At 50.2% G+C, this 26448-nt stretch overlaps 1 protein-coding gene and 1 long non-coding RNA gene across 4 annotated transcripts; one reads left to right on the forward strand and one right to left on the reverse strand.

Annotated features, from left to right (window-relative positions):
• Positions 1-3625: 3625 nt before the first annotated feature.
• Positions 3626-10468, reverse strand: LOC109318460. 2 transcript variants are annotated; one of them, XR_002103255.1, is made up of 3 exons: positions 10397-10468; positions 10266-10317; positions 3626-3844 (listed from the first exon to the last, which is right to left on the reverse strand). It is a non-coding gene; the product is annotated as an uncharacterized LOC109318460 (long non-coding RNA). The 2 variants fall into 2 exon arrangements; XR_002103256.1 differs by lacking the exon at positions 3626-3844 and adding an exon at positions 6619-7921.
• On the forward strand, positions 10414-18834 carry CUNH1orf216 (chromosome unknown C1orf216 homolog). Of its 2 annotated transcripts, none has more exons than XM_019547745.1 (2): positions 10414-10647; positions 15373-18834. In XM_019547745.1, exon 2 carries the CDS (start codon positions 15385-15387, stop codon positions 16270-16272), a length of 888 nt encoding a protein of 295 aa, XP_019403290.1. In that variant the 5' UTR covers positions 10414-10647; positions 15373-15384; the 3' UTR covers positions 16273-18834. The 2 variants fall into 2 exon arrangements, with proteins under 2 accessions (XP_019403290.1, XP_019403289.1); XM_019547744.1 differs by having other exon boundaries at positions 10415-10647; positions 15369-18834.
• Positions 18835-26448: the final 7614 nt, after the last annotated feature.

Here is a 26448-nt window from a genome sequence, read left to right on the forward strand (position 1 = left end):
GGTGGAAGATGGGCGGGCGACATGCACGGCCACCCTGGTGACATGCACGGCCACCCTGCCCCATACAACGCCTTGTTATTCCAACCCGGGGCTCGCCACACAAGAGCTCTCTTCGTTCCCGAGCTAAAGTCTCCCTCCCCTGGCCTCTCTTCTTCATGGGTGGCTTGTCGCAGCCTTCCCATCCAGGCTGGGCAGAACTTCTCTCCCCGTAGGGCACAGGGAGGACGTGTAGTTTAAGAAGACTGCTGTTCCTGGTGGGGCTGGCAGTGGGGCTGCGTGGAGAAAGGGAGAACATAGGCCTGTTGTGTGAGGTGGCTGGATCATGATCAATGGAGCTTGGCCTATGTACTCCCCACTAGGGTCCAGGTGCTGCCGCTTTGCCCTGACTCCTCTGCAGTGAGGCTGGGTAAGGTCTTCAGAGCTTGGGAAGCAAGGGTATCATTTTCCCACGGGAGAGCAATGAGGATGGGACTAACCCTCTGGACAGAGCAGGCACATTCAAGCAAGCAGGAGGTGGCACATTGGGTCCTTGAAAGGAGAAAGGCTTTGGTATTGTCTTCTGGGTGCATTGGGCAGTGGCTTGGGATTAAAGGCAATGGAAGAGCCATGGACCACGATGCTAAGCCAAGCCATGGGCTGGGACTACGGGGAACCAGCAGAGGGGCATGGGGGAAGGGAGCCAGGTTCTGCATTAGGTGGAAATTCTGCATTGCTGAATAATCATAAACTTTGGAGGCAGCAGTGACCCTAGGACACCCCAGTTATGAGGAGCAGAGAAGAAAAGGGTTCCCATGTCCACCCCAAGACTCAGCATTGTCCTTGGCCTCCTGCTCCCCGGCATGGCCACGGGCATGGGGTAGTCAGGGCTGTGAGGTCAGCATGTCCCTGTAGGGGTAAAAAAAAAAGAGAGGAGAGAGAGAGAAAAAGAATGTGGAAATCTCCCAAATAAAAGTTTCATTTCCTTCAAGTGCCTGCAGATCCCAGTGCAGATGCTCCCGCGCCCTCCCCCCGCCCTCCGCCCACCACTGTATGCACAACAGTGCTAGCTGGCTTCGTTGGCTATGCACCAGCCTTTCCAGAAATGCCAAGGCCTCTTGCTTACTTACTTTTCCAGTCTCTCAAGCCTCCTCCTTTTGGTGCTTGCTGTTGCCTCTAGAAAGGAGCCATGTTCTGGCCACTGCAGGTGGGGGGGGCGGGGGGGGGCTTGCAGACCCCTAATTCTCTGCCCATCCTCACTCCCCTTTTTGGGTCTCTTGTGCTGTCTAAAATAGAGAGCCTGACTGACTGGCACCGACTCACACCTTTCCTTTGTAGACCTGGGTCTTTGCGTAGATGTGATATCTTTTATTAGACCAACTAAATAGTTGGGAAAATTGTTCTTTGCAAGCTTTTGGGCACAAACACCCTTCTCCAGACATAGGGAGGGTCTGTTGGTGTTTGTGGGCTCTCCTGGCATCTGCAGACCTTCCCTTCGTGGACTCTCTGCTGCTCCTTAAAACACCCTGATTGCAAGAAGGGCAAGGATGCATGCAGTTGCTAGCTGTACGTCCCCGACCCTCCTAGGCTCAGTCCCGTTCCCTCCACACTGGCACCTCTTGCTTGGGCAGAAACCTGCTCCTTCAGCATCCATGTGCTTCTCAGCTCTCTAGGAGTCCCAGACTTGTCTGGCTACCAGGTGCCACACTGGCTCCATCTCATCTGGACAGAATCAAACCTGGCCTGTATGTTAATGGGTACCAGAACTGCCTGATGGGGAAGTTTTGTGAAGTGTCCTGGGGAAGCTCCTTGTTTCTGGGTAGAAATACCCATAGTGTGTAGGGAGTGTGCAGTGAGGTGGAGACAGACAGGACAGCTCAGTCAGTCAGTCAGTCTAGCTAGATGCTGGGGGGCTGGCAGGAGCTTGGCCGGCTCTGCTCACACATACCGTCAGGTGCTGGAGTTGCCAGGCCTTGGAGAAGGCATCCGAGGTATCTGGGGAACAGGAGATAAAGGAGCCTGCATTCATGTCCAGTCACAGAGCCAGGACCAGGGGACATCTCTATACGCAAAGTAGGAAGCCCAGTCCTGGTGTAGCAGCGGGGTCTGAGGATTGGGTCTGAGCGGGGCTGGATGTGGGAAGTTTGCCCAGGTCCTTCCAGCCTTGTCCAAGCCTCCAGCAAACACTACTGCGCCCCCTCCCTTGCAGTGCAGAGGGCAGGCATGTGCCTCCTCCAAAAGGCTGTGATCTTCTCCTGTCTCACATATTCCCCCTTCTGCAAAGCTGGCTGGTGCCACACGCAGGGCCAGCCCTTCCCTGAAACACAGTGCTGCGACAGAGCGGCTGCACCGCGTGCCTTTTGCGTGTTGTATTCACCCCTAACTCATCCAGCATGTGGGATGCTTTGAACTTCCTTATTCATCCTTCCTGAAAGAAAAGGTTAGGAACCAGCAGCAGAATCTCGTGACACGGAGCCGACGTCATGGGGGTGCTGGAGCTGATTTTGAGGGCTTGTGCTGGGACCAATTTTGTTCAAAGCCTGTGGCACGGTGCCTGGGTTAATGGGAAACACGGCATATGAGAAGCAGGTGGCAGGCTATTTGCATGAAGGCTGGGTCAAGTTTGGGAAGGGGGAGGCTGGGACCTGGTTTTAGCCTCAGCAGCATGGGCTTGGAAGGACTGCTTTTAAGAGAACTTGCCTCTGTGCTTGTAAACCTCTGTGATCTGGTAAACTACAGGCTGTGGGACACGCTGGGATGTGAGAGACCTGGGCTCTATGCCCAGCTCTGACGGGCAGCAAGAGCCTAGACAATTCAACCACATCCTTCTGCCTTGCTTTCCACGCCCACCTCCTTGCCTGCCTTGCCTGTCATGGTGGAGGCCTGGTTCAGGCTGTGGTGGAGATTTCACATTAGCAGCAGCATCTGGACAAAACGTGGCATGAGCTTGTTAGTGGTTTGGGGTGGAAGATGGGCTGGTGCAAAGAGAAAAACAAGGGCGCCAAAATCATGAGATTTTGAACGTGTCTGTGGAGCAGACAGCTGTGCGGCAGGCTTGTGTCTTCCCAAGAAACATGGTGGACTCTGCGCTTCGCTCCACGTTTCGCCAGGGGTGCTCAGCAGCTCTGGGGATCAGGTCAGCGGTCCCTCACTGTGGGCACCCAAAAAGTCAAGGCACGTACAATCGAATGCTGCTCTTGAACACTTGGGGCTAGGTCATTGCTTTAGGTCTTCCAATGACTCGGAGGTACTGCTACGTGAGCAGCCCAGGGGGCAAAGGAAGGAACCAGGAGAAGAGCCCAGGAGCCCTGTCTCAGCCCTTCGCGGTAGCTGGAGGCTGGGGTCGGGTCATCCCTAGACCGGTTCTGGATTGCTGGCCCACGTGCCATAACCCCTCAGTCAAACCCTGCGCGGCATGTTGCGTTTACCTCCTCCACAACATCTCGCTCTGGGAAGCCAGCTCATTACATTTGCTGCTCAGAGTCTTCAAAATAATTTTCAATTTCCTGTAAGGATAGTTTTTAATTTATTTCTGACATCAGGAGTGGGAGGGGGGAGAAGGCAATTCTAAAATTCAGCATTAAGCCCATGTCCTCCTCCTCCCCCCCCAGCATGTCCTCCTTCCTCTGAGAAAAATCAGCACGTTGCATTTTACACCCCTTTCCCCCCACGCCCCAAAGTCTCCCTGCTTTCCTGGCTTCCTGGCCAGCAACTCAGATTCCTAGATGCTCTTTCTTGCTGAAGAGAGATGGCTACTGCAGCAAGATTTGGAGGCTACATCTAGACTCCACCTCCTCCTCCCAGAGGGTGAAATTAGGGAACAATGGCAGCCCCGGATCCAACATCAACAAAGGAGAGGGGCTTTGATCTGAAAAGCAAAACGATTTGTTTTTGTAGCAGATGCACAAATGAATTCCATGCTCTTTGCTGCGTCGTGTTGCGTGCGGCGTTTGGGGCTGGATTAGCGCCGTTTCTCTGCGTGGTTCAGGCTGTGATCATCTTCTCTGTGGATTTTAGTCATGGTGGGCTCTCAGCCTGCTCCCCAGTAGGGGAAATGGCCGCATCACAGAAAATGGCACGGTTGTCAGCTGCTGGGGACAGGTTTAGCAGCGAGGCAAAGGAACAGAAAGAGGCTTGTGGCTGGGGCTTGGGAGATCTGGATTCAGGTCTTGGCTGTACCACAGACTCCCTGTGTAACCTTGGGCAAGTCACTTGATCTCCCCTTGCCTCTGTTCTCCCTTTGTGCTGGATACGAGTCCAGTGTGGAAGGCGAAGATAAAGTAGTATTAGAGGTCCCTGCGCATTCGCCCGGATGAGTCATTTCACTGTTCTGTGTGTCCTGCTTCCTCATCTTTAATCCATCACATCTTTGTAGACTATGAGTTCTTTGTATGTATACAGCACCTTGCAAAACGTGGCTCAGCTGGGCTTTTTAGGGGCCAGTTAGGGGCCTTGGAAATGTAACTGCCCTCTTGCTGTCTAGGAACAAGAAGAAGTACTTAGGATGGTGAAGGGCAGGCTGCTTAGTTGACAAACAGGGCATCACTTCCTATTGCTCTTGATCCATTTATTTTTTACAACAGCATGCATGAAAATTGTCCTGCCACACTTCTAACCAGAGAAGCTTGTTTCAGGGAAGCTAGCACCAGATGTGGATGAGTGTATGGTTTAACTCTGGGTGAGTCTATGGGTTTTAGGGAGAATGTTTTTCAGTGAAACAGGATTATTTTATTTTCAGATGCCAAATACCACTCTGGTCTGAATTAGGATTAGAGCAATTCCCTGGTTTCTGTGGGGAAAGGGAAACTCTTGTCTGACCCATTAACCACATAGTCCTGAACAGGCAAAACAGCTGCAAACTTTGTCCATGCTTCACTTCTTAAATAAGTGAATAAATCGAGGTTTGCAAAGTCACCAATAGCCTTGAAATGGGACAAGTAAGATGCTGGGGCTTATTCTATATGCATGTGAAACCAAGCCTGGAAGTGTCCACACCAACCTGCCCATGGTGACGTACAGAGTAAAGAGCAATCAATCTGTGGGAGAGGAGCAGGTGCCTTTCCTGTGAGAGCTGAAGGAGGCTTGGCTTCAATGAATTCCTCAGTAAAAAGAAAATTTAAGGGAAAAAAAATCATGTTTCAGGTTGACATTTTCAAAATGAAAATTCTTTGTTTTTCCTGTTCCAGACGATCGTTTGCATCAACCTCTAAACCAATCACAGTAAAAGACCCCAAACTTTATAAATGTTTAACATGGAAACAAAATGGCTTGGGTCAATTCAAGCTCTTTTTAATTGTCCATTTGCAAACAAGTAAATACCTAAGGATGGGGATTTTGACTTTTTTGTTAGGATTTTGGGATGGGAAAACTTTTCCTGGGGCAGGAATACCATTTTAATACCCCAACCCCCTGTGTATAATCATAAACACACTCATCAGGGACAGCCCAAACTCCTTCTTTGGTTGCAGCTCAGTTCAACAATGAAGAATAAGGTAACAGAGGATCCAAACCTTCTCTCCCAAGCTGTGCTACCTGTATGGTTCCTCTCTCTTGTCTGCTCTCATCACGACCGAGGTCCATCTTCCAGACACAGCCCCCCTGTTTCCCGACTCACTCATCTTTCTCACAGCAGGACCGGTGCTCTGATCGTGATTTCAGGCCCACTTGGCTCTGTTGGCCTATGCTTAGTGTGCAGCAGGAGCCCCTTTGCCTCCTCAGAGCTGAAGGCTAAGTCCCCTATGTGAAGCAGCTGCAGGTGGTACATGCAGGTGTAGAAAGCTGCTGGTTTTCACTGTTCGCAGAGAAATACAGCACCGTGCAAATGCTGATTAGAGCAGAGATCTGCCTGCTGCAACTGGCTATGCTGTGGTGCAGCTAAGTTCTTTGAGCCCTACAGCCGTCCCTTTATCATTCACAGTTGTTGTTACTTTTGGGTCTCAGTTCTTGTGGTTGGACTGTGAAACTCATAGAAATGTAGAAAATGAGGGTTGGAGGGGAGCTCAGGAGGTCACGTCTAGTTCAACCCCCTGCTGAAAGCAGGACCAGCCCCAACTAGATCATCCCAGCCAAGGCTTTGTTGAGCCAGGTCTTAAAAACCTCCAAGGATGGAGACTCCACCACCTCTCTGGGTAACCTGCTCCAGTGCTTCACCACCCTCCACATGAGGAAGTTTTTCCTAATATCCAACCTAAACATCCCTTGCTGCAACTTGAGCCCATGGCTCCTTGCTCTGTCATCTGCCACCACTGAGAACAGCCCAGTGCCATCCTCTTGGGAACCACCTTCAGGTAGTTCCACCTCTCTGTTTTCTCTTTTCCAGATGAAATAAGCCCACTTCCCTCAGCCTCTTCTCAGCAGTCATGTGCCCCAGCCCCCTAACCATTTTTGTTGCCCTCTGCTGGACTTTCTCCAATTTGTCCATGTCCTTTCTGTAGTGGGGGACCCAAAACTGGACACAGGACTCCAGATATGGCCTCACCAGTGCTGAATAGAGGGGAATAGTCACTCCCCTCAATCTGTTGGCAGTGCTCTGACTAACGCAGCCCATGATGCTGTTAGCCTTCTTCACAACAAGGGCACGCTGCTGGCTCCTATTCAGCGTCTTGTCCACTGTAACCCCCAGGTCCTTTTCTGCAGAGCTGCTGCTCAGCCAGTCGGTCCCCAGCCTGTACCGGTGCATGAGATCGTTCTGTCCTAAAGGCAGATGTCCCAGGATTGCATCACTGGACCAATTGAAGAAAAGCAGGAGTGCATTCAGCCACTCACTAAACCCTGATTGGAGGGGCAATGTGTATACATGCCAGCATGCCAGTCCTGTGACTTTTCTTTTCTGGGACATCCAAAGGCACAACTTGTCCCAGGACAAATGCAACAGCTGTTGGTAGCCAGTTTGTAACACCAAGGACCCCGCTTCAAGGAGTCTTTGTTGTGCCGGGCACCTTAGAAATAGAATAAAAGGCCAGCCCTATTGAGCATTATTACTATGATAGGGTTGTATTGCTGCAGCACTGAGGACATAAGCCAGGGCTGGGACACTCGTGGTGCTTGGTGCTGTACGGAACAAAGACACAGTCCCTGCCCCAGAGAGGTAGAAGTGTAAATCAACATTACAGCTGACTGCTTGGGGCCAGAGCTGATGGGGGATAAACATAGAAAGGAGGAACACAAACCCTCCTTGTGTTCATGTGAAGCACATTTTCTTCCCCTTGCCATCTCTCCAACCCCCAAGACTCATGTTTCTTGCTTAACATGCTGACTTCACCCAAACCATTCAGAAGCCCTTACATTTGCTCTTTCCCCTCATCCTGGCATTAAGCCCGACAATGCCCTTTTATGCCCAAAGTGTTTGTGGTGCTTCATGTGACCTTCTTGCTCCAGGCTTTGCATTCATCCCTGCTTGTTTGATGTGCTTCTGCTTTTTATTTTAACCTTTGGAGACACCCCCAAGTTCCAGCACAGATGGATAAAGGGTCTATTGAGAAAGCTGCCTCCATAGCCCCCTCTCTGTGCTCTGCAAGGAGCTGATGGACTGCGAGGTAGGTACCACAGGGGAGTCTGGGTAGCCTAAAGCTCATAGGACTGATTGGGGGATTGGGAAGGGGTAGAAGGAGGAGCTGTTCTGTTCATGAAAACTTGTCTTCAGTGTGTTGCTGGGTGAGCTGCATCCTCATACACACATGCCCATACACACGCACACAGGGGGTGTCTGCTGGGCTACAGGCTGTGTTTGGGGTTAGACCCACAGAGACGTTTTGCCAATACCATCCACTCATTACCCAGTAGCAGGTGGTGGTGCAGGGACATGTCTCTCTTCTCCTTCAGGTTTTAGCAGGTTTCATCACCAGGTAGGTACCCCATAGACTCATGTTGTGCCACAAGCCAGACACATTTTGTAGCTTTGCCTCACTGCTTTTCCATTGGAGTTTTTCCGGGACTCTGAATAAATCTGGGATATAGCAGAGAGGCCTCATCAACCTCAGGACTTTCACCTGCACAAAAGGGTTCTAGGAAGCTTCCCTCACCAGTGCGTGGGCAGCTAAGCAGCGTGGTTAAAATCCCAGCCACTGCCTGTTCATTGCAAGCTCCTTACTGTGGTATTTGTAGAGAGAAGAGTGATTCTAGTACACCACCAGTCTTGATGTTACAGCAAAAGTGGTAGGTAAGAGTAGCTTGCAGGTCCCATTAAGCTACATTATTAGGTGGCAAATTCTCTGTCTTTGAAGTCTTCTGAAACCTGTAATTAAGCTAGAAAGATAGTTGGGTTTTCAAAGGAGTGCCCAGGGAGGCTGAGAAAGCTCTTATCCACTAGGGAGATTTAATGATGGGAGTCATACAGCCAGTGGGCGTCAGCATCCTATCCTGATGTAGCTCTGTGGAGGGCTCTTTCATCTAAAGCTGGGACAGCCTGCCCTGGGACTCAGGGTGCACACAGAATGTCAATTTTTGCCCCATCTGGCACCTGAAAGCACTCTACAGCCCTGTCCTAACACAAGTGCGTGGCTGCAGAACACTTTAAAAGGGCCTGATCCCGCGACAATCTGAACCCTCATTACATGAGGGTTCAGATGAAGGTGCTCCAAAGAGGAGTGTCTTCATTAACTTGTGTCTGTGCATGCTGGGTGCTGTCTTAAGAAGGGGGGTGGGGGAAAAGAGAAAGTAGGGAGCTCATTTTGGGTGTTGCTTAGTCAGTGCTGGAGGGTGAGGCAGGTGGATTGGATGCCCCCAAGGTTGGGGGATCCAATCCATCCATCCCCTGACTCCAGTGCAGTCTGGGGAAATCCCAGAATGCAACTCCGTCCCCTGCCTTCTCCCTCTCCCAGCCCGAGACAGCACCGGGGGCCAGGAGAAGGGTAGTGGGGCTAGGGGAAGAGGGTGCAGAGTTGCAGCTTTTCTTCCTGGATCAGCTCCAAATTGGAGCTTGACCCCCCTCCCCACTGATCCAACACCTAACCTCTGTTGGGTCAGGAGGGTCGGTCTAACTCACAGCGCTTTCTGTGAAGCACCATGAGTTAGACCAGGAAACTGGACTTCTGTCTGCATCTTCAGAGATTCTGTACCAGCCCAAGGGACGGGGGAACTTCACATCCTCTTGCTGCCCTCATATATCAAGGTCAGAGAAGCCACAGCCTTCTGTTATAAAGAGGAACAGAGCCAGTCCCATTGCTGGACTCTATTAAAAAGATCCTATGCCCCAGGCCCTGGAAGAAAACATGGCTGTAGTCCAGGACAGTCACTGACCAGACACTCTCTGCACAGAGCTTCACAATATGCCATGGGCAGGGAAAACCTTGATCTTGAAATATTGCCTCAACCCATCACACCCATGGTAGAGGTGAGGGGAGAGGGGCTTCAGATGTGCCAGGTGCCTACTTGAGAGAAGGCCTGATGCTCTAGTTCAGCTGGACTGGCACCAGTTATAGCAATTTCTAAACTAAGGGCTTGCAACTGCCCTGGTTTCCACTAAGCTCTCCCCATGTGCTTTGTACTTGGACGTTGCCGTCGAGTGTGCGTTCCCAGCAGCAGAGCTTGGCTGCACGGGTGTCTCAGAGTGCGCTGGTACAACCAAGGCTAGGGGGTGAGAGCACCTCTATTCTTTTCTCTACCTGCACCCCTCTGACTGCTTAGCCCCACGCTCCCATCCATGGGCCCCACGAAAGACAGAGGGACTCGCAGGGACTCACACCAGGGGCAGGGTTATGGCAAGCACACCAGGTGAGCAGTGAGTGGAGGGAGGCTGTGGGGATGGATCAGGCTCAAGTTTTGGTCTGGTGAAAAACAAATTGGAGACATGTAAGCTCCCCCGCCCCCCCCACTGCACTGCAACTGTTTCTCTGCATGCCTGGGGGTGTGTGTGGGGGGGGTCAAATTCCACTGACATGCTAGCAAGACTGCTGCCAGGAATACATGTCTGTTTATTCATTCCTTTGTATTGTGGTAATGCCAGGGAAGCAGCTATCACAGAGCAGGCCTTCATCATGCGCAGCGCTGTACAAATCCAGGGGAAATCCAGGGCATAATGTATCGGGAATCTGTTCACTTACCAACCAGTCTGATCAGGGCTAAATCTTCCAGAGTGATTTGGTGGCTTTCCGATGCCTCAGATTCCTGGGGCGACCCTAATGCAGCCTGATTTTCAGAAAATCCTAAGCCGCTCCCCCGCAGAAAAGCCAGTTCCTTACAACTGCCTCTAGGCAGGCCCTCCAAAGTTGATGCTGCTGAAGTGTGAGTCAGTGATGTGCCGGACTCCCAGTGCAGGTTCCTCCACACAGCATGAGCATCCCTTTACTTACCGAGGGCTGATCTCCCGGCTGAGTTTTGTTTCCAGGGAAGCCGATTCCATTGCTAAGGAGACAGATCATCTTTTATAGGCTCTGTTAAAAACACCCCCTCCCACACACACCCCATGCACACACACACTCACTTAACAGTGTCGGGCTTGTGCTAAGGTGGCCGTAGGTGCTGCCTTGCATTTCTTGCCTGCCTGCTGATCATCCTGTGACAGGGCACTCCCAGCAGCGCCTGTTGTTGTAGGAAGTATGCAGTACATGACGCTTTCCTGCTGCTGGAGTGAGGACTATTTCCGTTCTTTCCAGCTCAGCAGCAGCAGCAACAGCAGCAGCAGCAGCACCAGCAGCCTGAGAAATCCACCTTTGCTTTCCCCAGGCCTCCTTGGTAAGTGTGTGGGTTACGTGGGGGGGTTGTTTGTATTTGGTACGTGGCAGGAGATAACCTGATGCCAGGGGTTGAAGTCACCTACTTCCCCTCGGTGCCAGGCACAAGGCGAAGAGCACAACCCCATGGCCACATTTGGACCCCTTTGACAGGGTGTGTGTGGGGGGAGCGGGGGTTTCCACTGCGTTTCCAAGTAAATAGCACTTTACTGTTCTGCTCACACAGATGGTGCCAGGATCCCAGCCCCACCTGTGCTTGGCCTGGTGTGTGTGTGTGTGTGTGTGTGTGTGTGAAAGAGAGAGTGTGTGTGCATGCATGCACATGTGCGTGTGTGCATGTGCTTGTTGGGTCTCTGATTTGCAAAGCATTCATTGGTGTATTTGTAGGGTCCCACAGCATGGACAGGGCTTTTGCTTGGTGCCATCTTAGGGGTGTGTGACTGGTAACTGTTGTACCACACATGCCCTTCCCCTCCCACCCCCTGGCCTCTATCCCAAAACACAAAGTTTGGACTTAGGCATGATAAACCCTCCTGCCCCTTCCCCTTTGAATGCCCAAGTGCTGAGCCTGCTACAGCTGCATGAGCTGGTACAGGGGACCCTGCCATAACTGAAGATCAAGGTTAGCTCGGTGGCCACATGAGGATGCGCTGGGACAGTGATTCCAACAGTCTCATAATCCTGATCGCAGCTGTTCTCTCCATCTCCCTGCAAGGATTACCGTGAGCATTAGCACCCCTTTCCCCTTTGCCTCTGTGTTGCCTTTCCCTTGCATTTCCCTTAAACCATTTGCAGAGCTCACAAGTCTGGGGAGCTGTGTGTTTCCCCCCAAACTCTAGGCATGAGGGAGAAAGGGGAGGTCCACCCTGCCGGCACGCTGCAAGGCAGAGCTTTGTGATGCTTGTATGGGGACAGCACAACTCTCCCCTGTGGCTCTGGGAGCCATCCGTCACATGCTACCACCACACTGCAGCACATCATGCTGTCTGCTGCTGCTACACACACACACACACACACACACACACATCTCTGCTTGCCATGGAAACCTCACCATAGCAACCATACTGGAATCCAGGCTTAAAGGGACAGGGTCATGGGGTGCAGCACAGGTGAGAGTGTGACCCCGTTCAAGTAGCCCTGAAAACACTGGGCCTCCTCCTCCTGCTGGGACCAGTCCTACACCAGTGTAGCTCCGTTCTGTGAAGTGCAACTAATCCTGGTCTACACTGGGGTAGAGGGGAAGAGGATCAGGGTCATGGTCCATATGCTGCAGTCGTCCTGCAATGAGGGTCCACCCCCTGTAGCAGGAGGCTGGGGCAAACACTTGGTCCTGTTTCTGCTGAGTTGCAGGCCATAGCTGAGCTGTAGCCCTCTTGTAAAGCAGGTACCTGGGGAGCTGAGCTACGGCTTTGCCTCTGAGGGCACAGGCCTCTCTTCCCCGAGGCCAGTGGGGGCACTTGCAGTTGGCTGCAGCTGGTCCTCAATCCCAGAGAGGCCTGTCCCTCACACAGGCCCGCGAAGCCAGCCCATGACACTCCACGCTTCACCCCAGCTCCACTTTCTGCTCCTCTTTCTCCCTCCTAGGATTGCTCCTGCACCAGCAGCTTCAAGGACTGGATTCTGTTTCCTTCTAGCATTGCCCCTTCATCTTGTCTTGTGTTTCAAGCACCCTTACCTCTTGCCCTGTAGGCATTCCTTCCAACATTTAGAGATAACCAGACCTAGATCCAGACTCCCCCCCTGCCGGCATCCAGTCCAAACCCTGGCTTCCAAACACCTGTAAACTCTGGGTATTTCCAGCTTGAGCCTGGAGTGACATCTCTGCGGCACTTTTCTTGCTGATTAAATAGTTTTTAGTGCATTTTCCCTCACAGTACTCCTTTGCAGCACAGCAGTACTATTCAACCCACCCATTTCACTGGCTCACAGGGGCTAGAAGACTCACCCAAGGTCTGTGGTAGAGAAGTGGTTGACCCCACTTCTCCCATATTGCAGCTCAGTGCCTTAAATCAATGGACTGATACAGAGGAAACTCTCCCAATTGCTTTAGTAAACACCCGCTTTTGTGGATCCTCCACATCTGATCTGTCAGGGGAGTTGCCATCCAAGATATATTGGTTATTACCTCACTGAGGAATGGCAACGGTAAAACAACTAATGCTGGTTTTGGGTAGCTTGCTAAAAATCTCAGTACTGCTTAGGCAGGGCTGGCCAGGGAAACTTCCCCAAGTTACAGTCTGTGCAGTAAACACTCCCCATCAATACTGGTATTATTCCCACTCAGCCACTAACTTTTGCATGGAAAAAAGGGGTAGCTAAGCAGTCTCATCTCCTTCTGGGGAGGGAATGTTGTTCTCCTGGGTTTTCCTGCATGTGATTTCTAGCCCTAAGCTTGCCTCCATCTCTACTCATAACCCTGGCAGGAATTCTAGTTTGACTTTTTTTTTCACTGTTTCCAGTTTGCAGCTATGTTTTGTAATGAAGGAGCAGGCCTACTGGTGCTATTGGCATCCTTGAAAAGTCAGAGACCAATGGAAAGCTGCACATATCTATTAAAATAATCCAATGAGATTTAATAGGATTTCCCCTGGGGAAGGTGAACAGACCTTAAAAGAAGTAACCAAAAGTGTCTCAGATTTACACAGGTTTCCTTCATGCACCTCACCAACAGGCAATAACAGGGACAAAGTTTAAACTGTTTCCCACCGTCTCCCACAGCTTTTTTCTTGCAGCCTACAGTGTTTTGCACGGCTGACTTCATGCTCCTGGCTTGGTTGGTGCAGGGAAGAGGTCCTGTGTGATGATGCCTATTTAGGCCCATTAATCCAGCCCAAGCATTGCTCCTTATCAGCCAGACGTGCCCCTTTGCGGGGTGGGCTCCCACACGTCCTTCGGAGTGTCGCTGTCCCTTCAGCACCTTCACCGAGCAGCCGTGGCACCATAGCTCACGCTCCCGGGAAAGGCGTGTTTCACTGCACAAAGCCCCGTATTGGGACACATGGGATTTAAGCCACTGTCTTCTCTTAAGTCTCCATGGCCATCTCCTTAGTCAGTGAAGCTATACTGATGCCGGCTGAGGATTGGAGCCCAGGTGTTCAGGCTACCGACGTTCCCGACAAGAAGTTTTGTCTGGCTCCATTTCCACCTTTCTCATCCCGTTCGTTGAGTAAGAGGAACTCACTTTGCCATTAGGTAGAGTCTGCCATTCCAGCTCACAAAACCAGAGCAAGAGGCGGCCCAGGCTTCAAGCAGGCCACATAATCTGAAAGGCGATTAAAAAAAAAGGATGGAGATAGACGTTTCTTTGTGGCCATAGGGGACAGGACTAGGAGCAGTAGACTTATATTGCAGCAGAGGAAATGGAGGCTGGAGATTAGGGGGAATTTTCTGGTGATGAGGGTGGTTAATCGTTGAAACAGGCTGCCTAGGGAAGTTGTGGTATTTCTATCCCTGGAAATTTTCAAGAGCAGGTTAGACTGTCCCTGGGCTGGCGCGGTTTACTGAAGGATGATCCTACCCTGAGAAGGGAGTTGAAGTAGATAACCTCATGTGGTCCCTTCCATCCCTACTTTCCTATGACCCTGTAACTCAGTGACACCCAAATGCCGTCCTACTGAGACGATGTCTTGTGCTACTGCAATGTCTTGTTTCTTGCTTTGGGGTAACCATGCTGATCCAAGGACACAGGCAGACAAGGTTCTTTGGGTGAATGTGATATCTTTTATTAGACCAGCTAAAGAGTTGGAAAACGTGTTCTTTGCAAGCTTTCAGGTACAAACACCTTTCTTCAGGAAGAGGGAGAGTCTACAGTTGTATTGTCTACAGTTGTACTGTATTACTCAATACAGCTATAGACTCTCCCTCTGCCTGAAGAAGGGTGTTTGTACCCAAAAGCTTGCAAAGAACGATTTTTCCAACTCTTTAGTTGGTCTAATAAAAGATCACATTTTCCCAGAGAACCTTGTTTGCCTTGATTCTTGCTTTATATTTAGATCATAAGCTGTTTGGGGCAGCCTTTTGTTGTGCATCTATACAGCACTTAGCGTGCTGGGGTCCTGGACCATGACTTGGACTCATAAACACTGTACCAGGACAAAAAATAAGTGCCTTACCCCCACTCCAGCTACACTAAACAGTTCTTTCCAGGCCAACACATGAACCTGGCCCTATTCTTATTGAAGTCAAGGAGAAGTTTGCCACTCTTTTCAGAGGGGGACTGAACCAGGTTTCATGTCTCTTTTCTAGACTACCCCACACATTGCTATGCCACATGGTGTCTTTAGTAGAGCTGAACGAAACCAAAAACCTACCATCCGAGCACCAGAAAGCTTGTGACTCACATCTGAGCTTTGCCTCTGCCCCCGGGACCAACTAAAATTTCCAGAAGACCCCAAAACATTTGGCATCTGGTCTGTATTGCAGCTGACAAGACCAGCATATAATTTAGTGCATCATCCTAGACCACTGGTCTCCCTGCTTCGTGCTGACATACCCATGTCCTTGGAGCCCAGGTTTCCTCTTACTTCATATGGTAGAAGTCAGGAGCTGCTTTACTCAAGTCACAGGATTACTGGCCTTGAATGGCAGGTGAAAACAGAATCACACCCCTGGAACTAGAATTGGCTCCGAAACAAGGTTGACTCTGGTAACTCAGAGAGAGGCCCTTTTTCCTCCCGGTTGTGTTTCTCTCCATTTCCCTTACTGTCTCTCTCTTTCTGCCAGCCAGGAAGGTGGAAGGATGTTTACAGTGTGCCCGCCCGACGTCTCCCTGAACAGATCCTTCCACGAGGGCAAACAGGACCCCACACTGGGCATGGCCTTCCTCGGTGAAGGGGAGCTCAGGCAGGACAGTAACTTCAACTTTGTGGGGGAAGTATATGACAGCAATGAGAACTGGAGCCAGACAGTGGCTGGGACCCGGATGGAGGAGGACCCCAGCCAGATGGAAAACATGAGAAATCCCTCAGATAATCTGGTGTTATTAGTGCAGAGACAGACGGCGAAGGACAGGCTTAGGGATGCTCCCCAAGGCTTGAAATCAGACAAACTGTGCCTTTCCAAGGAGGACGTGCGCAGCCCCCCGGAGGGGGCGGAGGTCAGCAGTGCCGAGCTGGAGAAAGCTGCTACTGAGGACGTGGCCAGAGAATGCGACAAGTCCGTCGTCTCCCCCTTGGAGGACAATGGTTACGGCAGCAGCTCCCTCAGCATTGACAGCCCTGATAGCAGCACTGGCAACACGTGGGAGATGCCCGCCTCTACCAGAGACCAAGGGGGCCTGCCAGACCCACAGCTGCCCGACACCGACTCCGAGAACTCCTCTGACTCAGACACCATCTTCCCAGTGCTGGCGGAGGCCTTCCAAAACATCCAGGACAAGGAGAGGTTCAAGGAGCAGGAGAAGGAGAAGCACCACATCCAGCTGGTGATGTATCGGCGCCTGGCTTTGCTGCGCTGGATCCGTGGCCTCCAGCAGAAGGTCATCGATCAGCAGAACCGGCTGCAGGAGAGCTTTGACACCATCCTGGACAACCGCAAAGAGCTCATTAAGTACATCCAGCAGGGCATGGTACACCCCAGGGAGCTGGCTCATGCCAGCCTGGCAGAGACGCTCACTACTACCCCATGACAACTTGGTCGGCACCCTAGCTCCTCACCCAGACTTGGAGGGAACTTTGCTTGTGTGAACCCCAGGATGGAGCCCAGGCAATCTTCTCCGGCTCTGCATGGGAGCCTTTCAATGAAATGCTTGTCTTCGGCTCCCCAGTCCTCTCCCGACTCTCGGGCTTCCCACTGCATGAAGGCCCCATCCCCTGACAAATGCCACCTAGTGTTTAGGAGCAGGCACAAGTTAACTAGAAGCATGTCCCAGTCCATTGTAGTGCATGGCTCACTTTGTTAGTGCAAGTGAAAGGTCCCAAGTGTCCCATAACTAGAGTCTGAGAAATGAAGGGGCAGGAGGAGATGGCTTTTATTCTCCCTCACGCCGACCAACACCTTCCTCGATCACAACCCAACGGCCCTGCCCCAGCTGAGCAGCAGCCAAGGCTCTCCTACTGCCCAATGCAAAATGGCCCAGCCCATGATTCAGGGCACTGGAGAATTGAAATAGGTAGGAGATTAGTACCCAACTGGTTGGTGAAGGGAAGAGGAATTGTGCTACTTTCAGGGGAAATGGTCCTTCACAAGTGTATACCCAAAAGGGCTCTCAGTTGACAGACCTTTCTCTCGATCTGTCTCACGGCCTGGTCTCTCACTTTATCCTCCACCAAGTGAGTCCCTCTGAAGGTCCACTCCTCCCCCGTAAACATTAGTCCTGATGTGCTTCCAAAGTGACCGGTCAGGAACTGCTCAAAGATCCAAGGACATTATGCTGCCATCATCCAGTTCCTCATGCAGAGCTGGGTCTCCTCAATAGCTCCTCTTCCTCCCTGAACCTTATCTTTCACGCTCACCCCCTTTTTCACCCAAGTCCATCCCTATGGAGGGATATTCCTCCGTTTTAGTCTGGCCAGCATAGCTTAGGTAGCTGCATGCTTTAGGGAGAAGCCATTCCTTAGGGTCACAGCTCCTCTACTACCTTTTGTTCATGCCCATGCTTGCCTGCGTGCCTCTTCCAAAGAGCATCCTCAAAATGCCTGTGCTCCCATCCCAGGCCTATGGGGTCACCCATTTAATTACAGTATAAGCTCACAGAATTCTCATTAGCATATAGGTTTGCTGAGGTTTATGAAAGTAAAACCTATCTTTTAAACCCTACTTCTAAATCTTTGTATTATTTCCAAAGGGGAATTCTGGGCACTTGTTCGCCACAGCTTGGCAACAGTAGGAAGGTTTAGAACTGTCCCTGAAAAGGCATTCTTCACTTCGAGCGTGAATATGAGCTGCGAAGCATACTAAAAAATCATGGATGGGAGAACCCCATGGGCCACGGTTAGAATGCCACAGGGCACCCCGGCCTCTCAATTCAGTGCTTTCAGGCCTGCATCTGAGAGTTTAGGACACTGCAGGACTGGTCACTGTTATTTTTGCAGCCATCACAAGCTTCTCCCACGTACTCAGTGCTGCAGTGAGCATGTGGCTGTCGACGAGCCCATGTGCTTCTTGTGTCTGAAGCCAGTGCTTTGTACAAAACAGCTTGTACATGTCCAGCGAGCTCCACAAGAATTGATGAGTTGCATATGGCCAGGGATTGTTTGCTGCCACAATGTATGAAGTGCTTCAAGTACAAAAGTCCATCTGGTGACAAAGGTTGCAATTCAGCAAAGCATTTAAAGCAGGCATTTGAGTTCTTTCCTATTCAGCAAAGTACATAAGCACATGGGTGGCTATAAGTATCCATGATCATTGTGAACATCTAGTCTCACTTCCCACATAAGAAGCCAAAGCATCTTTGGCTTTTGCATCAAGCCCATATCTTCTGTCTGAGCCACAACAGATCTCTTTAAAAAAGGCTTAGTCTTGTCTTAGAGGTTTAAATCCCACTGAAGTCTAGTTAAGCACATGCTTAAAAGTTTGGCTGCTTAGCTGACGGGCTGATTAATTAGGCCCCAAAGAGAGAAAATCTTACTAAAAATCTGACCTCAGAATGCTTTGAAATAGGCTTGAGGCTCATTGCACTTAAATCTTATATGTATATTATAGTATATATATATTCAGATTCTGTATTATTGTGTATGGGATTTAGAATTTGTATTATGAACGTGTCGTCGCTCATCTCAGTCTGTTTACACTATCTATTTAAAAATAGGTGCCAAATCAGAGAAGGCCCTTCTCAAAGCCCATGCTGTTCATAGTATCTTAAGTTATCATTTCAAAGCAAAACAAGTATTTTTTCTAATCTATATTTCTCCAACAAGGCAAACATATAGGATATAGGAAAGATATTCTATCTAAAGAGGAAAGAATTTAAAAGAGTATATTGGGTTTATTTGGTATATATTCTTAAAAATTAGTTTTCTACATATCATATCCTATTTACTTTAATTGCAGTACAAGAGGCAGGCTGGGGTAGTGGCTGGAGACCAGGACTGGACGCAGAATACCTGGGTTTTATGCTCAGCTCTGCCCTGACCTGGTGGGTGACCTTTGGTGAGTCAGTTTGCCTCACTGTGCCTCAGTTTTCCTGTCTGCAAAACAGGGGTAATGATCTTTAACCCAGGCAGCCAGAAGAGCGCTCCAAGATGTAAGGGTAAAAAGAGGTTTGTAAGTGTTAACTGGTAGATTGTACTCCATGGCCTCCATTCCTTTGCAAAGGTGCAGTGGATGCCTGCAACAGGGTTTGCTCATGTGAGAAAAAGGGTGGAAAAAACAAATCTATATGACTCTAGTCCTGTTGTGTTCACATGTGTTTGGATAATAAGCTTGATACGACAAGGACGGCCCTTCAGTGGCTAGCACAGTGGGGTCCGGTCCTTGGCTGGCACCTGTAGGTACTACTGCAGTGCAAATCAGTGATCATGACAAGGCCAGCAGGAGTGATTGGGATGAGCAAGGTCACGGTCTGAAGACACCCAGCAGCCCCAGCACTTGAACACTGAGACAGTCTGAGTCGTGCTTCCTGAAGGATGGAAATGACCCGGTCTGATCAGCAAACAATGGGAGATCTTCTTGCAGATTCTTCGTAAAGGGCCACTTTTCAATGGGCGAAAATGACCAAAGCCCATCCTTTCCTACCTGCACCAGGCTTCTCACCAGCTGCATTCCCGTCAGGACTTCAGCATTTCTCCTTAGTGAAGCCCCTTGCTGCTCTGAAAGACATTGCTGTGCTCGTGTTTGCTTGTGTGCCACTCCAGGACCTGCTGTTTGTAATCACAGACATGTGATGTATCATGGGCATATGATTCATATCAATAAAGTTGGGAGACAAAGAAACCCAGCTCCACAAAGGCCTCCATTATTTTCTTTCAGACTCCTACAGCTAATGCCAGTCCTCCCTACTGTGCACATTTAAAACCCAACTGCTCTACACCTCAGATATAGCCATAAAACACAAGAAGCCTGCTTCTACCTTGCTAACTAGGGATTCATCTCTCTGGAAGAGAGCTGTACAGCAAAGCAGCTTGTCCGAGCTTAGTGGGAAGTGAGCATGGGGCACTGGAGTGGTGGAGTTGCCCTATGACGCTCTTGCGAGAGGAGAATTTAACTCAGGAATCAGGCTGAGGCAGAGGGCTTAGTATGCCCAGCATCTTGCTTCTCTCCAGAATGAGCCCTACTGGTACATGCTCAGCGCAACATATATACATACGTACACGTGTGCCTACGTGTGCATCTACATGCCAATGCTCCTTGCGCAAAGTTGTTGTGACATGGGACTTTTGATGGCTCAGCTGGTTCAGGTAAGATTCGAGCCAACCCCCAAGTCAATATTGGTCCAATAAAAATTGATGTTGCCCTCAGCGTATACCAATATCTATTCATTATCCCCATTTCACAAATGGCAAAGTGATGCCTGGAGAGCTGAAATGACGTGCCCATATGGTCCCATAACAAATTGGTGGCGATTTCTCGAAAAGAACCCAGGCATCTAGACTTCAGCTCCCCCCCTTCTCTGTCCATCTAGTGAGGAAGATTAGAGGTGGCTACTTCCATAGCTTGTGGATACAGCCTGTCCCTGCCTCAACCCCGGCCTCCAGCCTTACTCCTTTCCAATTATGAGGCAGCTTCTGAATGAGCCCATAAAACTCACGCAGCCAGGGTTCCTGATGGGCTGCGGTGACTGGACTGGCAGTCCAAAGTCCCAAATGCCTCCCTGACACCCCGTAAATGGCAGAGGAGTCACCCAATCCCTAACACCGGTGGACTCATTCCATGTTCAAGCCCCCAAGTTTTACTGGTGGCACTTTTCATGGCAGTTGTAGCTTCCCACAGAGAGTTACAGTCCCTCTAGGCTCCAGGCTCTTGCCTCTGATTCAGGGCCACACCTGGGGCAGGCTTGAAAAATCACCCAGAAATGCACTGGTTGTCATGTCCAATTGCTTAAAGGGTAAGAAAGACCATGGCAAGCAGAGCACTGAGTGTGGTGGAGAATGAATAAGCCTTGCATTGTCAGTTCAGCTTACTGTGATCAACTAAAGGTAGAAAGAGCCGTTGTCCCAGAAAATTCAAGTCTCATGACTCATGTAAGGGGATTAATAATTTAGCCAGGTTTGCACCACCAGTGAGAGGTGGGTCCAGTGATGGTGTGGCACATCTCACATGGCAGTTTGGTACATGGCCCCAGACCAGCCAGCTGTGGTCCCACCATGCAGGAATGATGCACAAGTCAATTGAATCTGAAATGGTCAGAGGAGAATGCAGCATGTGATCCTTCCTTGCACCACTGGGAAGGGTCTGACTGTCCAGAAAGGAGCCTGAACTGGCTCCAGGCTTGGGCACCTTCTGCCCTGGAGATCTACCCCAATTGCAGGCAATAAAGCACGGCTGATGGTCTAAGTTACTCCACTGCTTAGAACCAGGGTGAGCTGCCTCTGTGCCATGGGTTTAAGCTATTGCAACTGTGCCAGGAGCTGGGCACCCATGTCTGGAATGGAAGCTGCAGATCTCTTTGGCTATTTCAAATGGAGGTACGGACCCCTTTGTGGGTATTCACATACTTTTGATTGATCATCGTCATCTTCCACAGACCCCTTGGACATAGTCTGCGGACCCTCAGGGGTCCATGGCCCACAGATTGAAAACCACTTTTCTAGAAGAAAAAGGGCTATATTACCAGACCCGCCACAATAATCAACCTACCAGTTGAATGTCTTGTGGGCAAACACAGAGCAGAAGGCAAAGGCTGACCATTTGGGGGCGAAGTTACTCTTTACACTTAGACTATAATAAATCTGTGGAATATTAAGCGGCGTTAAAGTTTAAAATGGGCTGTGAGCAGCTGCACATTAAGGGTTAATATCACTTCTTGGCTGCACCGCTCCGACTTGCCACTAGAGGGCTGGTGAGCAAGGATACGGCTAGGAGCCAGGACACCTGGGCTCTATTTCTGTTCTGGGTGGTGGGGAGGAGCTGGAAGTAGTGCATCCTGGGATGCTGGAGGACAGCAAATTATTCAGTTCATCTCCATGGAGCAAGCTGAAGTTACCCTAAGATGAGTTAGGTAGCATCATCCAGAGTCGAACTTCACCTGAGACGCTCAGCGGGCACCAGCACAAGTTAATGAACTTTAATGTGTGGACACGTGTATTTGAAGTGCCCTTACTATGGTCTAAGCATAATGTATAACTTCACCCTAGGACTGTCTCATCACAAGGTGGGGTCATTCCAAGTCTGGTGTGGGGGCAGGAGGGAAGCTGATGTTGCTTGGGCTGCATTTGTGTGTCGGATGAAGAGTGGCCATGAGCAACCCAGCAAAAAGTAGACAGGGGGCTAAACCAGAAGCACAGGATCCACTCCACCCTCTCCCCAGGCTCAAAAAGTAGCAACCTGGATTTCATACGTGCAACACTAGAAAACCTCCAAGCAATCAAATTACCTACCGTCGACTTCCTTGCTCATGAAGCTGAACCCCAGTGGCTGTGACCAAGTTTTCAAGTACCCATCAGTGAAGACTGTAATGAAAAACAGTTGCATGGAAGGGTCCAAGTTTTTAAGGTTGACCCTCATGGAGCAGACAAACAGCGCATGGAGCACTTTGAGGGTCCCTCGACTGCAAAACCCAAGACGGAGCCTGCCTTGCACTTCTCTAGTTCCAATAAAGTCGAGTCAGCAGGAACTGCCGCTGGTCCTGTGGACTGGAGCAGCTCCATTATTCACCCTCTGCCTTATTAGAGCGTGGCCTAAGCCAGGGTGACTGGGTTCCCTGGGCTCCCCAGCCCCCTCCTGCCCTGCAGCTGTTGGTTGATAAGGAGGGATGGAAAGCTGGCTGCAGGCAGATGAGGATGGCAGATAAAAACACCTGAGTATTGACCTAAAGGTGACTTTGCCTCAGGCCTGGCAGAGATTAAATAGAGTTAAAAAAAAAAAGAAGCCATAGCAGGCCTTTGAACCTGCCTTCACCTTCCCCCCTCCCCTTTCTCCTTCTCCTTTACAGCCCTGACAATCTGTGGGAATGCACAGAGGCACTAGCCCCTTTTAGAAGCAGCCGGCCCATTTACACACGGAGCCCGTGGAGGGCAGCCTGGGGCTGCCTGCCTCTGTTTTCACCACCTGGGGATGCAAGCCAGGAGGAATTTGGTCCCCACGCTTCTGCCAGCATTTTAGGACTTGCGTGCGCTATAACTTAATTTGTCTAAGGCAAGACTGTTTTGTAGTTTGGCTTCGTCTCCACTTGAGAGCCTGGCTGCACACGCGCAGACAGGAGTTCTCCGGGGTTCGGGGAACCTTAGACCCTAGGCTGTCTGCTCGCCTTGCTAGCAGAGAGCACTAGCGATCCTCTGTTTATCTTGGTCGATGGTTTTTACACAAATCATGATTTCCAAGGTAAATATTGTGAAAATCCAGATTATTTGCTCAAGAAATGAAAGAACAACTCAGGGAGCACATCAAAGCTGTCGATCTGCTCCATAAGCAATCGGCTTCCTTCTCAGTTATTCTGACGTCCCCTCCGCTCATGCCCTGAGTGCTGCTTTTAGATGGCCAGTCCTGATTTGCAAAATCAACCCCATACAGAGATTCCTTCCCCCACCCCACAATTACCCAAACAAGACTTGCAAATGAATTAAAAATCCTACCAAGTGCAGATTAAAAAAAAAAAACCTGAGCCCATGCCAGCCTCAGAGGAGACCAGGGCTCCTTTTCTGTTTTCAAGGCACCAAGATCTAAGGAGATTATAACTTTGCAAAACAAATTCCGCTTGTGCCTCTCTCCCCTGGTCCAAGAGTTTTCCAATCCCCTTAACCTGCGGGTCTCTAGTACCAACCCCACCCATCCAGCTCAGCCCCACTGCCCCTCCCTCACTGGGAGGGTGATCATTGCTGCATTGCCCTATAGCTGCCCTTTGACCTGCGGGGCAAGCAAGCGGCCTCCTTTCTTTCATTGGCCAACATCAATTTTGTTCCCAGCAGGAGGGGGGGAGTGACTCAGATGGTGCCAAGGGATGGAGGCGTATTGAAGTCAATGGAAATATGCTGATTGGCTCCAGCTGAGGATTTGGCCCAGTGAGCCCCCTGTCACTTTTCCCAGCAAGGCAGTGCACCCAACATTGTCCCTCTGCCATACCCGGGATGACACTCCTCACCCTGCTTTGCTGCCAGGACACCACAGAGAGTCTGTGCAGTGAGAACCATCCTGCAAGGTGGGGGCTTTTTGGGGTTATTTTACCTTACATACCATTTCCCAGTGACTTTCCCAAAGGGTCCCTTGCACCTTCCCTCCCCACTGCTCAGCAGCTCTGGGGAGGGGGGAGAAGTGGCAGCGGTGCGTGGTGCAAGGGCAGACAGAGGTTCACTGCTGTGTGGGGAGAGGCCAAAAACCAGGGAACTTTTGGCCACTCGACTACCCGTCGATGGCAAAAAGAGAGGGTGACATTCCCCACTTTTTCCCCCTGCAGCAAGCCTCCAGCTGCCCTTCCACTGGGCACCACTGCCCAGAGTCTTTGGGGCCCCTGGGAAACTCTCTGTGCCTCGACTGCCCGTCTATAAAAGGGGTAACCTCAGGGAAGGGAGGGTTATAAGGAAAAATGCTTTGAAGATCCTTGGGAAGAAGAGGCCTTGTAGTCCTCCCAGACAGAGGTGGGCAAAATGGATTGCAAAGGGCAATGCTGAACGTAAAGCAGTAGGGTGGGCTTCTGTTTTTAAACGCTCCTTTTTGATAGGTCTTGGTCTCCTGGTAATGAGCTGCTTTTCTTCTGCTAATTGTGTGCCTGCTGCCCAGAGAATTTCTCCCAGCGCCTCCCCTCTGCTGTATTAACACTGTGCTGTGCCTGGCTTCCTGGGATCAGAGACCTGATGTTGTGTCGTTGCAAATTTGTCTAACTTTATCCCAGCTCCATAGTTGGTCCAATAACAAGATATCGCCCTATGCAATCCTTGCCTCTCGCATACAATCCTTTAGTCTGACTGTGGCAGCGCTCAGTCCCCTGGGGGACATCAGAATCGGGCTCTTGCTGATCAAATGTATAGAGAAGCAGCTACACACGCTACTTGAGCGCAGGGCTCTTTACCTCTTCAGCGTTTGTCATCTGGAATGATCTCAAAGCTCTTTACAAGCTCTTAGGCCCAATTCAGATCTTGTTTGATGCCTGCTGTAGCTTCATGGACTTTCTAAGCTTTGCTCCTGCATTAGGGCCTGGTACAAAGCTCACTGAAACCAATGGAAAAAGGACGTTATCCATTGCTATGGGCTTCGGATCAAGCCTTTTTGGGGCATAAATGGGAACAGAATCAAGGTATTTACACATACACATGCACAAAGACCCACCTTTCACTGAAAGGGAACCACTTTTGGGGTTGGGTTGAGAGAGATCTTTAGTACGCAACCGTATCCCGGCTACGCAAGGGAAATTTTAGCTAAGGACCTCAGGGCATAGGATCTTGAATTTCCATACAGAGGAGACAGGACCATTTGTTTTTAAGGTCTCCTCTGAAAGTTTATTGTTATTATTATATTAAATCCCTGTAACATTGGACTGATTTTACTGCGCTAAGCAAAGTCTGGCAAACGTTGCCTTTCTTTGAAAGCTAAAATGAGAGCATTAAAAAAAAAATCAAGTATTTATGAAGGTTTCTTTGGAGGGAGGGAGGGAGGGGGGGAGGAATATTTTACCTTGTAATTTGAATCCATTCTAACTATTTCCAGTATTTTGTGGCCTTAAAAAGTCTTTAAAAAATGAGAGAAAATGATGTGATAACTGATGCCATGAAAGTACAAAAGAAAATTAAGTATCTTGAACCATTAACATCCCAAGATCCAGACTGGGATGTATTTAAAACATCTTAGAGGATGTTTCCACTCTGAAAAGTGACTCTAAAATGGCATTGTGGGATTCTGTGGTTATTGCGTCTCTGAGACGGCCACATCTCCTGGGCTCAGCTTACAAGTACAAAGGGTCTCCCTTCCAACCTCCAAACTCACCCTGAGAACTGAGAGCACATCTTGACAGCCCCTCCGTTTCTTTCTTGACCCCCAGCTACCAGCAACAGAGATCGTGCAATAATATGCACCTTGGGTAGCCCCAGCATTTTCCATCTGTGCTCTCCATGCAGCCCTTCACCTCCACTGAGGTTGCAGAGACATGGCTGGGTGGCTTTAGCAAACAAGTCTGCTTATGAACAACGCACTGATGGTGTGTTTCCTGCCCTTCAGCTGATCTGGCAGCTATGCATTTATGCCTCAAGTCAGTCATGAGAACAGCTGGTTTTGGGTGCAAAAGAAAAAGGAGATGCAAAATCGGAGGCTGGCTTTAGACATCATAAAAGCCTGTGTTCAGAAGATGCTGTCCGAGTTAGCAGCACTACAGGGATACTCACCCCTGGTTAAACAGCCAGCTGGTTTTATGCACAAGCCATGGAAAACCCAGCTGGTACAATTAGTGCCAGGGGAACTGGCCCTGCTTGCCCACCCCTTGAATATTGCAGCCCCCAGTCTGCAGTAGTGGTGGTGGTGGGGAGGGGGAGGCCGTGCAGGATTATTTTTGCACACGGCTTCACAGAACCCTATCACTTCCTGATTTAGGCACACATGCACACGCTTCTTCATTGACAAAGGAGCCACTTTTGGAGAAGCAGAGAACCCGCAATGCCGGTGGAGGCTAGGGGTGCAGCATACGCCAGCGAGCCAAAAGGACACTTGCAGTCATTTCACCTAACAGCAAACAAACCCTTTGGTCCGAGGGCAGGTTTTGGAGCATCGTCCTAGAGGCAAGAGG

Source organism: Crocodylus porosus, unplaced genomic scaffold (genome assembly GCF_001723895.1).
Source record: "Crocodylus porosus isolate Cpor-Errol unplaced genomic scaffold, CroPor_comp1, whole genome shotgun sequence".
Taxonomy (NCBI): domain Eukaryota; kingdom Metazoa; phylum Chordata; order Crocodylia; family Crocodylidae; genus Crocodylus; species Crocodylus porosus.

Excerpts from the sequence above, each read along its gene's own strand:
- CUNH1orf216 (XM_019547745.1), top strand. The coding sequence starts at position 15,385 with ATGTTTACAGTGTGCCCGCCCGACGTCTCCCTGAACAGATCCTTCCAC.